The sequence below is a fragment of the Astatotilapia calliptera genome, chromosome 11 (assembly GCF_964374335.1).
Source record: "Astatotilapia calliptera chromosome 11, fAstCal68.1, whole genome shotgun sequence".
Taxonomy (NCBI): domain Eukaryota; kingdom Metazoa; phylum Chordata; class Actinopteri; order Cichliformes; family Cichlidae; genus Astatotilapia; species Astatotilapia calliptera.
In genome coordinates this window covers 7,042,660-7,059,976 of record NC_137432.1, presented here as the reverse complement: position 1 = coordinate 7,059,976, position 17,317 = coordinate 7,042,660, and the positions used below count along the sequence as shown (strand labels likewise).

The following is a 17,317-nucleotide window of genomic DNA, read 5'->3' as shown; positions in this document are numbered from 1 at the left end:
GGATGGATGAATAATCACAGATAAGTCACTTGACAAATAAAATGAGAAACACTTGTTGCTTCCAGCCTCATTGCTCGTTTGATAGATTTGGATTTTGGATTGCAGGCCAGACGTGATAAGTAGTTTTTGCTGCTACAGTGTCATTAACTCACAAGGCTGACTGGTCATGAAAATGATTTTAATGATTAAAAAAAAAAAAGATTTTTAACGATGAGCTGCTGAATTATTCCCAAAAGCTCAAACAGAAGTTTTGTAGATCAAACAGTGACTCTGAGTTCATTGCACTGAACATCAGTTTGAGTGTTTGGTCATTTTCACGTTGTATGTGTATCAGAAAGATACTGGTATTAAGACTGATCGAGTTCCTGTTGATGCCAGCCAGCTCACAGCCAAGCTTTTATCTTTGTCCTCTCCTCGTGCATGTCCCAGCTCATTCACTCCTCTGTCTCGCTCTGTCTCTCAGGTGTTATATGCTCCGCAGGCGAGGGATCGCTTCACCGCTCCCTCCTTCATGCAGCGTGACCGCTTCAGCCGCTTCCAGCCCACCTACCCCTACCTGCAGCATCAGATTGACTTGCCGCCCACCATCTCTCTGTCGGACGGGGAGGAACCACCGCCGTACCAGGGACCCTGCACCCTCCAGCTCCGTGACCCCGAGCAGCAGATGGAGCTGAACCGCGAGTCGGTGAGGGCACCGCCCAACCGGACCATCTACGACAGTGACTTGATCGACATGGGAGGAGGCGGGAGTCTAGGAGGGGTAGGGGGAGGAGGGGCTGGGATGGGGGGCGGTGGCCCGAGGCCGCCCAGCAGTAACTCGGGCATCAGTGCCGCCAACTCCAGCAGCCACGGGCGTATGGAGGGCCCCCCGCCAGCATACAGCGAGGTGATAGGCCACTACCCTGGCTCAGCATTCTTTCTACACCAGCACAGCAATAACCAGAGGGTGGGGAGGCCGGGGGGGCTGGGGAGTAGGACAATCCAGCAGCAGAGCCAATCAGAAAGCACAATTGTACCTGCCAAGGCCAAGGACGGCCAACCAGAGGACTTGGTGTGAAGAAACAGGGAGGGGAGAGGTAGGGCAACCCACCCCAGACTGAGATCTGTGTCTCTCGTTCACCCCAGACCTCCTGTAAGCCGGGGTCTCTCTTATCGCTCTGTCTCTCACGTCCTCTCTCCACACTCCCATGCACAAACACACCAACTTTAGCTACAGAAACGAGCAAAGAGAGGAACCAACAACTGATCTCATTTCATCCATGCGCTAGCACTGCTGGGACAGGATGTACGCACTGTGTCCAGACTTTTTTTTTTCCTCCTTATTTTAAGAAAGAACCACACTGCTAGCACAGATTGAAACAGTTTTCTCTTTCACCCCCCCACTCCCCCTGGCGGCGATGCCGCTGTCCCCAGGAACTGAGGAGGGATCAGTTTTGGGGGGGTTTGTTGTTTTCTTCTTTCTTCATTGTTTTTCTGTTTTTGGACCGGGATCTGTGCACAAAGCGAGAACTGAGAATCAAGGACTTTACAGAGAACACAACGAAACAAGAGACTCACAAACCCAAATCTTAGTGCCAAGGTTCACAAGGAAGCAAAACAAAGGGGGGGATGACTTGTTTTAACATTGAAAACACAAAAGAAACGTTATCTCAAAGTTGCACTATCTTTTTGTTGTAAAAGAGAAGAGGGAAATGATGTTATGTTATAACAGCGATGTTTTTAATTTCCTGTCTTGTTTGTTTGTTTTTTGGCCTTTTTGTGAATGGACTGATTGACTGACTGAACTTTGGCTCCAAAGTTGTTTTAAACAATTGGGAGCAAAAACAAAAAAACAAAACAAAAAAACCCAACAACAACAAAAAAAACAACAACAAAAAAAACAAGTATTATAAGCTTATGTCCTTCCTTTTTTGAAAACCGCAAGAAATCCTTGTACCCAGCCTAAACATCTCTGTCTGCTTACACCACAGGCACAGTGAGACTTAGTAAGAGAATAACCTGTACTGCTTCATGTCTGCGTTCACATCATGGGGAGGGGTGGGGGGGGGGGTAATCTGCCTCATGAGCAGCTGCTGGATTGATGGTGTGTTATAACTAACCACCAGAGGAAGTGAGCAAAGATTAGAGTCCTAAACACAGCTTGGCTGGATTCAGTGGGATCCAGGCTCAGGTTTGTGAGATATCAGCCCAGCTGTTTTGATATCAAGTTTAAAAAAGAAAGCCCTCAGCCCCTGTTAAGGAGGGTCTGTCTAGCAGGTGGTCAGAGCAGATTCTTCTCATTTCAAATCTACCCTGACTGCTGAGTACCTGATGTTTCCTCTCGCCCCCCTTCCCTGCATCCAGGTCCACCGCCCTTCCCCAAATGCTCGTCTCAGACATCTTGCACAGTGCATTCTGCCAACAGCCACCACACTGAACTCGAACCCACACAGAAAAACACAAAATATGTGAAGAAGAAGAAGAAGGAGGGGGGGAAAAAAAGAAGGCTCGACTCTCCGTCTTCACGTTTCTAAAGCCACAAAAGAATGACACAAAGTGAAGATTCCTGTCTGCGTCTGTCAGCACAGAGATCAGGTTTTTAAAGGAAAATTGTCTGTGGTCAAAGTCAAAGGGCTATGGGAGGCTCCTTTTTGTAAAAGAAACACAGAAAAAAAACCTTTTTGAAAATCTAGCCTTTTTCTCTGCTCATCGTTGCCTTCTCCTCTGCTCTTGCGCTTTATCTGTCTCTCTTTCCTGTTTGCGCCAGTCCCCCTCCCCCCTTTTCTAACGGCGTCTCCGGTAAACACTGTTCATCATCACTCCATCCATCCATCCGTGTGCAGAAAAAGTGCGATCAAATGATGCAGAGTCCGCCGAGCCCTTTAAAGTGGAGACTGGAGTGGAGTTCTCATTCGGCAGCGTGCTGGTGCAGCCCTCTCCTCACTGTATAAGTGTGTACACGTGTGCGTTTGTTGGTCAGACCTTTTAACAACACAGAAAAGCACTTAATGCTCCTGCAGGAGTTTTGTGTGTGTGTGTGTGTGTGAGAGAGATTGTAACTGAATGATTTATTAACTGACTCCAGTTTAAACATTCAAGGACATATTACTTCTTTAACACAGCTTCAGTTCAGCTTTCATCGGGATACAGTCGAGTGTCTTTCTTAAAAAGGCAGAAATGCTCCATGTTTGATTGTCACAGTGCAAAGGTGACATCACAGTGAGCCTCAAACAAAGTGGACGCATCCAGCAAACCCCAAAAAGGAAAAGCCCAGCTGGGATGATGATGATGTGAGTCTGTTTCATACTACGTACTGGTTCCAGGCGTGCTAGCAGTACAGCCTCAGCACGTTGGCGTGCACGCGGGACATGCTTGTTTTCTGAGTGAAGTGCAGTCTTTATAGTCCCTCCATGTATTAAATCTTTGAAAAACGAAAGCTCTGCTTTCTTTTCAAGATCAGAGGACAAGGTTGTATGAATTTGATGTTTTTTCCTACTCTCAGCAAATCCCATGAAAGTGTCTAAATACTTTTGTGACCTCCTCACCCCGTCTGTAGCACTCGGCACTAAGCACCAGTTCCATTCATTTCTGCTGAAGAGACACAATATTTAAAAGAAGCATTTGGCTCAAGGTTAAATTAGTGTGTTTCTTGTTAATGCCAAAATTCATCGTCGAAGAGCAATCGCTTTCACAGTCCACTGTTGTCACGATTTTAAAGCTCTGTACGTGGGAGTCATTATGACAGGTCTGTTAGTGGAGCCTTTTAAAAAAAAAAAATAATATCCAACCAGTGGATTTTTCAGCGTGAGGCTCACAGGGAGGTGGTGGGTGCAGCACCTGGACGCTGCACACGTGGCTCTAGTTAGATTTGGACTGGTTGAGGACTATTTTAAGCTCAAACACATTTGGTGCTCTAGTGGGCACTAGCACCCACAGGAAGGCTGTGTGAGTCCATGTAAACGGCTGCGTGCTGGTAATGAAGGAACATGCTTTCCGGTGCGACTCACTGTTATTCAACCACAGTCGAGCTCATGGGAATAACATGCTAACAATAACACGTTTGCAGATCATTTTTGTTTCAGGAAAATGTGTGAATTTGTTGCCAGGATGTTTCAGAAAAGCTGAAGAAGTTGCAGGATGTTTCACAGCTAACTGGCAACAGGTCCATAGCATCTTTGATTAGAAAGGATCGTCTTTCAGTAAAGACGGTTAGTGATACGATACTCTGAAGACTGCAACGGAAAACGTGTTTGTGCCCACGCTCGTGCCAGATGAAACCCTCAGTAATGCTGGGTGATGGAGCAACATGTGGTCCCACCCTGATGATCTTTCAGTGAAGCCTCTGCTTATTTCAGCAAGACCGTGCTTCTCATACCTATGGGATGAGCTGCTAGGTTCAAATTTAAGCGACACGTGTAAAATGTAGTCTGATCATTTGATATAATCTTGTTTAAACTGCTCATTTAAATTATTTCCATTAGGCTGTGTTGGGTTTGTAACATTTTACACTGAATCCCAGGGTGCACTGGGAACATGCAGTACTTATGAATCTTTTCATGGGATTTGTTGACAAGAAAAAATATAAAGTAACACCAGGCTGAACATCTTTTATCACTACTTGTCAGCGCACAACAAAGAAAAACTTGATGAGGTCTCGTATGACGAATACACAAACCTCTGTAGTATGAAATGAAATGTGTCGGTGTAGAACACCTGCTGCTGCCAGATGAACACGGGTGATTATTGGACGAGTGCAGCAGTGTTCGATGGCATCATGCCAAACAGCTGAGGTGGAAGCAGGAAGTGGTTCTTCATGTATGTTTGTCCCCCTCCTTCCACACTCATGAGTCACTTATAAGAAAGTTTCAGTCAGTCTGAACGGAAGCCCCGTCGGCATCGGTGTGTTTGAATGTCTCAGTGGTTATCAGCTGATTCTAAGGTTTTGTTGTGTGTGTGTGTGTGTGTGTGTGTGTGTGTGTGTGTGTGTGTGTGTGTGTGTGTGTGTGTGTGTGTGTGTGTGTGTGTGTGTGTGTGTGTGTGTGTGTGTGAGTGAGATCACATCGCTGCTATTGCTGTTGCTGCTGCTACTGTTGTTGCTACTGCTGCTTCTCATGCTCACCCCAACCCGCCCAAAGTCTTTGTATCACCCCCCCTCACATCAACCAGAAGGAGAGAAATCTGGCCCTTTGCAGTCAAACCCACAAGTATTGAGACATCAAGCCTTGTGTTCCAACACTTTGACTTCAGACGAGCAGAGGTGTGTTTACCTAGCAAAGATTGTCCCAACACTTTTGGCCTTTGACCTACTCCAGCCCCACATCTTCTTCCCCTGTTTTTTTTTTTTTTTTAATGTATTTTTTCCTTCTTCTTTTTTGTTCTCTGCTTGTTCTTTCTGCGCAGTCATAGCTTGTAAATGGAGGATACAAAGATGAATTTTATGTTTTCTACAAGGAGGTTTGCATGTTACTATTATGTGAGTAAATAAGGTGCCTAACGTTCATGTTTGAGCAGACCACACCTCAGTCAGACTGCTGCTGGGAATCCGCGAGGGTGGCTTCATCGCCGCCTGTCTGGCAGAATAGAGAAGCAGAGTGCGAGGACGGCCAAAAAGCGATCCTTTCTGTCTTTTTTTAAAAAAAATTTTCCTCTCTCTAAAGTCTTGGACGGATGAGTCTGCTCCGACATTTAGGATTCTGGGGCGTTCTCACGCACCCACCCTCCCTCCCAATGAGCAACAGTGTGCCTGTTTCCAAACTTGCTGCTCCACCTTGAACTTTTTTTATTTTTATTTTTATTTTTGAGTGCGGCAGTTGCTCACCGGCCATTGTGCCAGACAGGACCGGTCGCTCCTAGAGAAGCCACTGAAGCCATTCCAAGCAGTAATGTGACCCGTGTGGAGCAGACATAGGAAACCCACTTGCACTCAAAAAGCTCCCACCTTCGTTGTGCCTCACTTCCAACGGTGCTTTTTTCAGTAGTCTGTCTTTCTTTATGTTTGTTTGTAAGGTGCTGTATATAACTTGAATATATTATGCACATATCCTACCCAATGGGTAGAAACCACAAAAAGATGTTGTGAATAATGTAATATAATGTATAGACGATATAAGAATTTTAAGAAGGCAGCATCAAATTTGTAAATGCCTACAGTTAAAAATGTGCTTTGTCTTTTTTTTTCTTTCTTTTTAAAAATAAGAAAACGTGGTTTGCAAAGTACGCTTAGAAAATGGTTGCAACACAAATACAAATTACTACTTAATAATAATATTTTGCTATGAATAGTCTGTTATGAGGACGAGAGAACCTCGGGATTAAGGACCCTTGTTGAGAGACGATATTCACGTGTTTGTCGGATTCTTCTGTCACAGTGCCAGCCATCATTTAGGCACTGGCTGATGATTTTTCTTTTGACCAACTAACAAATGTATAGCTCTATTATACAGATCTTTTAAGAAAACCTATATCTCACACACACACACACACACGAGAGCTGTCAGCACTTCTCCGTGATCTTGGAGAATGTGCTCCTCTGTACGTCTGATTTTTAGTTTTTGTAATTCTGCCAAAGTGTAAAAACTCGCTGAGCACACTGGGCTCTGCTTATTGGTCCGGCTGGATGTTTAGGCATTTCAGCTCTAGTTTTTAATTGCATGGTTGTCAAAGAGGAAAACCATCAATGGAGGGGAAGAAGGAAAAAAAATCCATTTAGTTTGGAAAGTTGCACCAGCATGGCACGAGCGAGGGGAAAACTCACTTTTTTTGTTTTTGTTTGTTTCCTCTGTTATTTTTCACGATTATTTTCTACATTATAATGTTATATGTGGCACAGTATATTAAAACAAAAGTCATGTTTAATCTGCAGTCATTTATTTACAGTATGTACTGAAAATAACTCCACTGTACAATAACCGCAGAGCATGTTCATTCTTATCTATAGACGATGTACATAGCAACGCGCCATGTTCTCTTTGAAGCACCAAATAAGTGGCAGTTGTGTAGTTTATATTTGGAAATGGTCTCTATTGTAACTTTGGCTGGCGTGCCGCTCGGCTCTCCTCTTCCTTTAATTTCAATTTAAAAGTTTTTCTTTCTCTTTTTCGTTTCCTGCACTAGCTTGAAGAATTAACGGGCTCAGACTGATCTTTTATTTGATTTCTCTCTTCGCAGTGCTCTCTCTCTCTCTCTCAGAAATGTGTACTTGACTGCTGACAAGACCACAAGTAGCTCTTTTTACTGTTCCTGATTTTAATGACGACGATATCGTGTCAACAGTTTGGTATTCTCTCAGTCTTGACAGCTAACATAGGACTGCTTCCATCATGGGTTTTGTAACATCGTTTAGCTTTCGTTACAAAAATGATTCTTCTTCTCCCCCCTCTGTGCTCAAATCTAGATATATATGGCTGTATTCAGTAACCATACAATGTGTGTGTGATTTTATATATATATCTATATAAATATATATATAATATAAAATACACACACATACACACAAACACAGAGGTAAAATTGTTGTGTATTTTTGCCTCTTTTTATTTAAGCAATTGTGATGTAATAGGTTTTAGGCCTAAGGTCTGTTATTGCAATACTTTTACAGAAAAGAAAAAAAAATCAAAAAATGTTGCTCTAAGTGCTGTTGTAGTCAAAGATTTTATGCTTGTACTTATGCTGTAGTCAAACTGCAGCGTAATGAATAAAACTTTAAAAGTGATTACTCTGTTGTTCTGCCTGTTTGTTCCTGTAGTCTTCTATAGATAATGAGGTTTTGTAATGTGATTACTGTGAAGTCAGTGTGGGCAGCCCTGCCACTCGGCTCTTTATCTGTCCTCGCTGAAGCGGCCAAATAACATGCGAGCAGGATTTAAGGCGGGTCAGCAGCTTCACGGCCTTATTAACCTGCTTTTCTGTGTTGCTTGGCAATGCAGGTGGAAGCCCGCCGCACGTACATGCAAAACACTGAGTAGGTTAATTGGTTGCTATGATACAATTAAGACACATGCGGTTCACATCGCATATTGCAGGACCGTGTTTTATATTTGAGTTTATCTGGAGTCTGTAAAGCATGTAGGCTACAGGCACCAGTGAGTCTTGAGAAAGAAGTCGTTTCAAGATTTTGTCAAGCTCTCAATTAAGTTTTAAACCACACATACACCTTTTGTCAGCATCACTGGTTTGGGCCACTACTATTCACGGAGACTTCAGATCCTTTCACTGCTCATCAAAACAACCTGAAGTTCAACACTACTCATGCTCAGGACCTCAGCTGTGTATCTGTGTATCTCTAAGGCAAACCACATGATTGATTGTCAGTACAGGAACCTTTACCATGAAAACTGACATCTTTAGGCAGTTTTTGTCTGGAAAAATCCGTATGAAGCCCCAAGACTTTCCAACCAGTCTTAGGCTTAACCCTTGTGTTGTCCTCGGGTCATTTTTGACCCGAAAAGAAATCTTTCGCCATCAAAAATGTGTTTTTTATTCATCAAATGGTCTGAAAATAACAGGAGTTATTCAGTACTATGCTATGCATGATTGGTATAAGTTTTAAGTAATTTGATTTATTTATGGTTTTGGTTTTTTATTGGATTTGCTAATACCTGTTGTCCTAAGGGGTCAAAAACGACCCCAAAGTACAAAGTGTTGTAAAGGGTCACATTGTCACAACATACTGCTTTCAAACATCTTTGATCTTGGGTCACTGATGTGTGGGGTCAAGCAATGGTCATAACAACAACAGGCAACACAATGAGGAGGCGGGTGCTCTACATTCAGTTCAATTCAATTTTATTTATACAGCGCCAAATCACAACAGTCGCCTCAAGGTGCTTTATATTGTAAGGTAGACCCTACAATAATATATACACAGAAAGTATGAAAAAGTATTTTTTTTTACCATGTTGTGGATAGGAATGACCAGTAGAACAATGCACATATTGAAGGAAGTGAAGTGAAGGAAACCGATGAAGATGAGGAAGAATCTGAACTATGTTCAAGTAGGTTCTCAGGCATCCAGGACATGGTAGTCTAAGGAGCTTGGAAAGAAAGTGACTGGGCTTCTTGAAGTTTATCGAATTTTCAGAATGTGAAACTGAAATAGAAGATGTGTCAGAGGACTACACATCATCCATTTCAATTATGATGAAGACAAAGAATCAAGCAAGAAAGAGGAGTCAGCTGAGACAGAAATATTTGCAGTAATGTGAGGAAACATTGAGCTGGTCTTCTATTCTTGCCAGTGACAGACGATGCATGACTCTCATGCGTCACAGAGAAAGACAATCTACCACGGTCCAAGCACATATGCCAGGTCCCATACTCCTTCGATTGCTTTTCTACTCGAGTACTGAAAGCATTATACGCCATGTATTCTGCTTTTTAACTTTCACATGCCAATGGATGCATCAGAGACCAAGTTGGGGTTCAGTAACTTGCCCAAGGACACCTTGGTAAGAACTCCAGACTAGAGCACACAGAGATTGAACCAACAACTATCCAATTAGCAGATGACCTGCTCTACAGCCAACTCAATGACAAACAAGGAGGGACAACAACAGATGAAGAATAATGGATTGAATGCAGCTGTAGGCATAGGTGGGTATGATTCTTACGGCCGTGCATCTATCCAGTAAAGTCGCTACAGCCAGTTTATGACATCCTGAGTCTGGTAGGGAAGTTTTCATGCTACCGTGCCTAACACAAGATTAATCATAGAATCTCAAAAGTGATATCATTTCATGATAAAGACACAATAGAAGATCATCGTTCGTGACACAAACGTGCTCCCATGAGGTGTATGGAACACATGGGTGTTTCTCCTGCTGTGATGTAAGATCCAGGTACTGATGTGACTGTATGAGCACCAAGTCCCATCAGAGGACTCTGTCCATTCCAACAGAACATCCCAAGTAAACTGGGGAACTATGAGATAAAAACATGGGCAGTATGTGATGCCAGGTACAGCTGTACATGGAACATAGTGTACGATGCTAAACTATCTGGCCCGCAGTCAGGGCATGCAAGTTGTCCCTAATATTACAGAAGGTTTCCAAAAGGAAACAATCACCTGTAACAACTTGTTTACTTCATATGCCCTTGGCCTGCAACTGCAGAGAAGAAAGCTGTCCATGATGGGACCAGTACAGAGGAATAAACCTGAGCTTCCTCCTGCACTTGTGGCAAATATGGGTGTTAACAGACCTCTCTGCACTGAATCATACTTGTTAACCTCTGTCTCTCTTCCACAGCGTGTCTTTTATCCTGTCTTCCTTCTCTCACCCAAACTGGCCGCAGCAGATGGCCCCGCCCCTCCCTGAGCCTGGTTCTCCTGGAGGTTTCTTCCCGTTAAAAGGAAGTTTTTCCTTCCCACTGTCACCAAAGTGCTTGTTCATAGGGGGTCATATGATTGTTGGGTTTTTCACTGTATGTACTATTGTAGGGTCTACCTTACAATATAAAGCGCCTTAAGATGACTATTGTTGTGATTTGTTGCTATATAAATAAAATTGAATTAACACTTGTAAGTGTATATTAAAATCTTTTACCACATTCGACTGCTCTGCTGTGGGCTATAAGGGTTTGGTATTCTTTGCATTTTCATCACGTTGATATCACATTTGTTGCATTTAAAAAGTTGAAGTAAAATAAGACGTTATCCAAAAAAGTATAATGTATACTATGTAGTATATATACTACTTGTACGGGATGCAACTGCTAAAACTGTCTTTTTGATGATAAATAAAACGTATAAATTAATGTCTTTTAAAAAATAGCAGCTTTTTAAATGTATATTTTTTTTTATTGAAAGTTTTGTAATTATGACAGTCATCCACATGAAACAAACAAAAACAGCAAAAACAAAAACAAACGAATAAACAAACAAACATAATATACACACTGACAATAACATAATGGCACAGTGAAACCCTCAGATCTGCCCGGTCTGGGGGAGCTCCCCTCCACCTCTTTACAGGTCCCATGTCGTCAGGTTTTTGCTACTGTCCACGCAGCGCTTTACAGTCCATATCATCCCAAGGAAGGGTATTTCCAGTCTCTTTTATGAGCTGCCTTCTAAAAAACAGTGACCACGTCCTTAGCAGGCCTTCCTTCTTCCAGTAGTTGCGTGAAAATACTTAGTTAAGCTCTGGTTATATAACCCACCACCCATCATCCCACATTACCACCTTCAACAAATCTCTCCCACTTCATCCACTTTTTATGAAATTGGTTCATTTTGAGGTTAAAAAAAAATGTAAGTTTTTCCATTCTATATATTTCCTCCATCCCAACAGGATGTTTATCAAATATTTGTCCCTTAAGGAGGCTGCTGATGGGATATTGCCCAAATACGCAGTACAGAAATCCAAATTTAATTTGAGACCAGTCACCAAGTAAATTGATTCGACCACTTCACTCCAGTATGGTTGGATTATTGGGCATTTCCAAAATATATGAAAATGATCTGCCATGTTTCCCCCACAGTTTCTCCAGCAGTATCCATCTGTCAGTTGACCTTTTTGTTTGTATTTTATTTTGGGTGTTATAAAAAACCTAATAAAATTTTTCCACGTGAATTCCCTCCAATAACCCGAGCTAGTAGTTTCCATCTGTGTTCTACATATATTTAACCAACTGTCCTCTGATGTGTTGATTTTAGCCTCCGTCTCCCAATTAATTTTAATATAATTGGTTGATTGATCCTTAAGTGATTGTAGGTTCCGATAAAGTTTAGCAATCAATTTATTTTTAATCTGACCTTTATAAGCTTCTTTTATAACGGGGACTAGGCCTTCACTATGTTCTTCTGTAGTTTTTATATTACTATTGAAAAAGGACCTGACTCGGAGATATCTGAAAAAATCTTGGTTTTCCAAACCATAGGTGTCTCTTAATTTTTCAAAACTTTGTAATCCTTCTTTTCCTAACAATGAGCAAAATGGTCCGATCCCCCTTGTTAACCAAGTTGTATAACGTCTATCTGTTTGTGCAGGGATAAATTCCTCATCATGTGTGACCCATCTGAGTTGTTTGATTCCAGCTCCTGATTTAAGACTTTCGCATTCATCAAACCATATCTTTAAAGGAGTTTTAGTCCATTCGTTTAAATTATTTTTCTGTTCCAAATCTAATTTTTTTAATCTCTGTTAAGATTCAAAAATTGAGGAAGGAGAGTACAAACCACCCATGGTCTGGAGGATCTTGGTCCAACAATGATTTTAATGAACACACGTGTGGGAAGACACTCTGTACGCAGACAGCCAGTAGTCCTCGACTTAATCAAAGCATGAACAGATATTTTATAGCATCAGGGTTTGTTTACTGACGCCCCTTCATGCGTCACCGGTACATTTTATACATAGATCAGATCAACATCATCATGACTTTTCACCTAGAAAATCATCTTCTATTTTCATGGCTAGCCCTTCCTGTCTACCTTTCAGTTCTTGTCTTGTTCCTCTTTCTTGCCGAGACAACAAGGAACGGTTCCTCTTTTACCGAGACACTTTTGCAGTTACAACCAGACATGAGTAATCTCTCATCTAAATAAATTTAACTCTATGTGTGTGTGTGTCACGACCTCACATGCTCTTTGTGTCACCTCTTCACCTGTTGCACTTCTGACCTTTTACCAGACCAGAGGCTCACTGAGACTATGTGTATGTCTTCTACTAAATAAATGTTTTAATCAAGAACCTCTACTTAAAAGCTTAATATAAAATGATCTGATATCTCCTAGTATTGTCTGTAGTGGTAATTTTAATTGTGTCACATCTAAATATTTCCATTTTGCTTCGTACGACGGATCACACCAATAAATTAAGTATCTTAATTGTGCTGCTTTAAAATAGCTTTCTAAGTTTGGGAGGGAAAGTCCACCCCATTCCTTAGGTAGTTGCAATGTTATATATCTAACTCTGGGTTTACAGCCCTTCCATACAAATCCCGAAATCATTCGGTTCCATAACGCAAATTGTTTGGCTGGTACGTGTACCGGTATAGATTGAAAAAGGAAAAGCAGAAGCGGAAGTATATTCATTTTGGTCAGGTCGATCCTATTATACAGATCAAGCGGCAGTAGGCTCCACCTTTGAATGTTTTCTTTCAATTCCCTTGTAATTGGTGAGTAGTTTATTTCATAGATTTCTGTCAGTGTTTTGGGAATCTTAATACCTAAATATTTAATCATTTTATTATTCCAATTGAATTTAGAGATACTTTTGATCTTTGTTGTGGGTACATAATTGTATGTGATCACCTGTGTTTTTTGAATGTTTATTTTATATCCGGAAAGTTCTCCAAACATTTCCATCTTTGACCATAACTTAGGTAAGCTTCTTTCTGGGTCTGTGAGGGTCAGCAAAATATCATCTGCATATAAACCCGTTTTATATTCCGTATCCATATCCCTTTCATTTGTTCATCCTCCCTAATAGCTTGCGCCAGCGGTTCAATAAATAAAGCAAACAAGGCTGGGCTAAGCGGACATCCCTGCTGACATCCTCTCTGCAAGTCCACTACTCCAGTTAAGCTCCCATTTATTTTTATTCTTGCTGAAGGTAAATAATATAAATTTTTAATCAGTTGAATAAAAGGGTCTCCGAAACCAAACCGCTCCATAACCAAAAATAAGTAATCCCACCGGACGGAGTCAAACACCTTTTCTGCATCAAGGCTTAATGCAATTGATGCCCTTTGGGATTTATTCATATAATCCATTAAATGTAAGGCACGTCTTATACTGTCTTGTATCTGTCTGTTTTTGAGAAATCCTGTCTGATCTTCATCAATAATTTCTGGTATTGTATTTTTAAGCCTTTCTGCTGTTATTGAGGTGAATAATCTATCATGTTGGTGACTCCCCTCCCTCCAACACAGTTAAAACATTTTAATAATAGCGGTGATAATAACTCTCTAAAGGTTTTATAATATTCTGATGTAAATCCGTCCATACCCAGCATCTTGTTTTTGTTTTTGCAATGGCTTTATCCAGTTCTTGTTTAGTAATTTGTTGCATTAGTCTTTTGTTTTGTTCCCGTCCAATATTAGGTAAATCCAGAGAATGCAAAAATTTCTGAATGTTTAGAGGGTCAGCCCCTTGTGTCTCTGAATATAATTAATTTTTTATAATAGTTTTCAAATGAGTTTTGTATTTCTTTAGCAGTGTAACACATTTTTTGAGTCTCTTCATCTTTTATACTGTAAATTCTCTTTCTTCTTGCTGTTTTTTTAATTCCCCAGGCCAATAGTTTCTTTGCCCTGGGCCGTAATCATAATACTTTTGCTTAACAAATCTAGCTTTTAGTTCTTCTTGTCTATCGAATATATCATTTAATTTCCGTTTTGTTAAATTTATCTCTTCCAATGTTTGAGAGTCTTTAACAGTGGCGTATTTAGTCTCTAAATTCTTTAATGTAAGTAGTAACTCATTAATTTGCATTTGTTTCTCTTTCTTTTTGTACGAGTGTGAAGTAGCATAACTGTTCCGAAGGATTAAAGAAATCTGAGCTGGCAGCAATCACTTCAGTGTGTCGGGTCAGAACACTTGCAAATGTTCAGATGTGAGAGGAACAAACAGGCAGAGTCCAGGAATAAAGTTGTCATTCTTTGTATTTCCAATTGAGAATGTGCCCGCAGCTGGGCGAGAGTGTGTGTGTGTGTGTGTGTGTGTGTGTGTGTGTGTGTGTGTGTGTGTGTGTGTGTGTGTGTGTGTGTGTGTGTGTGTGTGTGGGGTACCTGCAGACAAAGCATAATAATACAAATCAATTAGGAATCAGATTACATAATAAACATAAAGATACAACTGAGGTGTACTCAAGTACAGTATATAACTAAATAAGCTGACATTATACTTCAGCCTGGTTACATAAACTTAAAGTCAGACATTATGCATCAACACACCGCATAAAACTATGCACTGAAGGCAACTTTACATCGGTTTATCATCTGTTACACAGAGCACAGAATCAACAACACGATAACAACGAATCTCTCTGCTAGAAGCTAATTAGCAAACAAATCTGTTATGCTAGCAAACTGCCACTTGTACATAACGTCACTTAAACAGAAGCAGAAACTGCTGGTAAGTCATCAAATACACTCATGGCTGAACACCAACATAACTGAGTGAAGTAAAACATTGACTTACGGTCTTATGAACGCACACACTGTCCGTTGTTTGGCTGCCGTTTGTCTCTGAACTAAAGTTGCGGACATGCACCCCGATGGTGCATTCAGGGGGCATAGGAAATCCCATACACAAACCTAACCCTTTTGTACAGCCGCCCCCAAATTGTGTCTCCACCTCTTACGACTGAGCAGCTCGGATTCTGGATAGAACACTTGGGGTAGAGAGCAATCTGGCCGCCCCATCAACAAAGAGTAGGGCGTGATGGGATCTGGGTCTGCGATGTCTGAAGAAACATAACCCAAAGGCCTGGAGTTGAGTATACTCTCCACCTCAAGCAGGACAGTCTTCAGCACTTCCTCTGACACTATCTGCGCTCCCAACGTGGTGCGTAGAGCGGTTTTCACGGATCGCACCTCTCTGATTTAAGTAATGTGAATTCTCTCGGGAAGCTCTCCATCTGAGAATGTCTAAGCAGGGACAGCTCTGCCCTTTTAAAGTCATCAGCATCAGGGTGACTGGTGTCATTAGCCGCCCCGTGCATCAATCGAGCAGTGGCTTTCAGGAGTTCCTCATATGTGCTGAACTGTTTGATGTCAGGTATCGCTGGACTAGCGGATCCAGTAAGCAGACCACAGAACACTGGCTTCTTCAGTTCCTCCACTTCCTCCTTAGCTTCTCTCACCGGTGCTTGTGGCCAAAGGCTGGGTGGCAGCTGAAGAAATGGTGGCCCCCGGCTCCAGCGATTCTCACCAGCAAGCTGAGCCACAGTTTTCCCTCTCGTGATATCGTCTGCTGGATTGGTTCCTGAGTCCACGTACCGCCAAGATGCTGCAGCAGAGAGTTCTTGTACCTCTGCAACTCTGGTTCCCACAAAGACTTTATATCTGCATGAATCTGAATGGAGCCAGTTAAGTACTGTAGTCGAGTCTGTCCAGAACACCACACCTTGGATGTCAAGGGTCAGTTCTTTCTTCAGAACAGAAGCCAGCTGTGCTCCTGTAAGGGCTCCACACAACTCTAGCCTTGGAATTGAGAGTTGCTTCTTGGGTGCAACTCTCGACCTCGCAGCCAAGAAAGCCACCTGGACCTTTCCTTCTCCTTGGTCGGTGCGTAGATATGCCACAGACCCATAGGCAAGCTCAGAGGCATCACAGAACACATGAAGGCTTCGATGGCTGTGACTACAATCCGAGCGTGAGTCAGTGTAGCATCTCGGCAGCGTTATCTGTGAGAGCTGGCCGAGTTCACTTTCCCACAAACGCCAGGCGTGGAGCAGATTCTCAGGTAAGTGAGGATCATCCCATCCTCTTTTCTTGTCCCAGAGGTGTTGCACGATGACCTTTGCCCTGGTCGTATATGGAATAAGAAACCCGAGAGGATCATACTGCTGGGCGAGCAGCCGATAAATGTTGCGCATTGTTGGCTCTGAACTGACGCTCTGCTGATGCTTGTACCGGAGTGCATCAGTCTTACAGTGCCATACGAGTCCTAGAGTGCGCTCTTGAGGATTGGCTGACTCCTGGGAGAGCCAGAGAACGCTACCCTCTGACTGGGACTCAACTGGTAGGTGGCTGATGACCGTGTGGACATTGCTAGCCCATTGTCGTAGTTCAAATCCACCCTCCAAGAGGAGAGACTGCAGGCGATCCACCAACTTCTTGGCTTGGCCTTCTGATGGGAGGCTCTGCAAACAGTTGTCAACATAGAAATTACGTTCTATGGACAGACGAGCATCCTCTCCTGGCTCAGTGTGTTTCTGGACATGATCTTGAAGTGCAAAGGTAGCGCAGCACGGACTGCATGTAGTCCCAAAGGGAAGCACCTGCCATTGGTAGATGGTGGGTTTTTCGTCTACCTTCATGTCTCGCCACAGGAAACAGAGAAAGGGTTTGTCCTCATCTAGCAGACGGACCTGATGGAACATCCCCTTTATGTCACTGCTGAAGGCAACTGGGTGTTCCCTGAACCTGAGAAGGACTCCCAACAGGCTAGCTCCCAGTGTAGGCCCTGGAAGAAGGCAGTCGTTCAGGCTCTGACCCTTGTAGGTGAAGGAACAGTTGAACACTATCCTGTCCTTCCCGTTGTGGTGCACCATGTGATGGGGGATAAACCATGAACCGTTACTCACTGCGGCCTCTTCCAGTGCAACAGCTGTGACGAAGCCAGCCTGCAGCAGATTTTGGATTTCCCGAGAGTAGGCAGCTGCCTTCTGTG

At 42.5% G+C, this 17,317-nt stretch overlaps 1 protein-coding gene across 2 annotated transcripts in view; it reads left to right on the top strand.

Moving 5' to 3' along the window:
* ldlrad4b (low density lipoprotein receptor class A domain containing 4b) overlaps positions 1-7,690 on the top strand; it is a 264,501-nt gene extending 256,811 nt beyond the window's left edge. For both annotated transcript variants that reach the window (XM_026185856.2, XM_026185858.2), the window contains one exon: positions 464-7,690. In XM_026185856.2, coding sequence (XP_026041641.1) covers positions 464-1,057 — 594 coding nt within the window. In that variant the 3' untranslated portion in view covers positions 1,058-7,690. The remainder of the gene's footprint in view (positions 1-463) is intronic.
* The last annotated feature ends 9,627 nt before the right edge of the window (positions 7,691-17,317 follow it).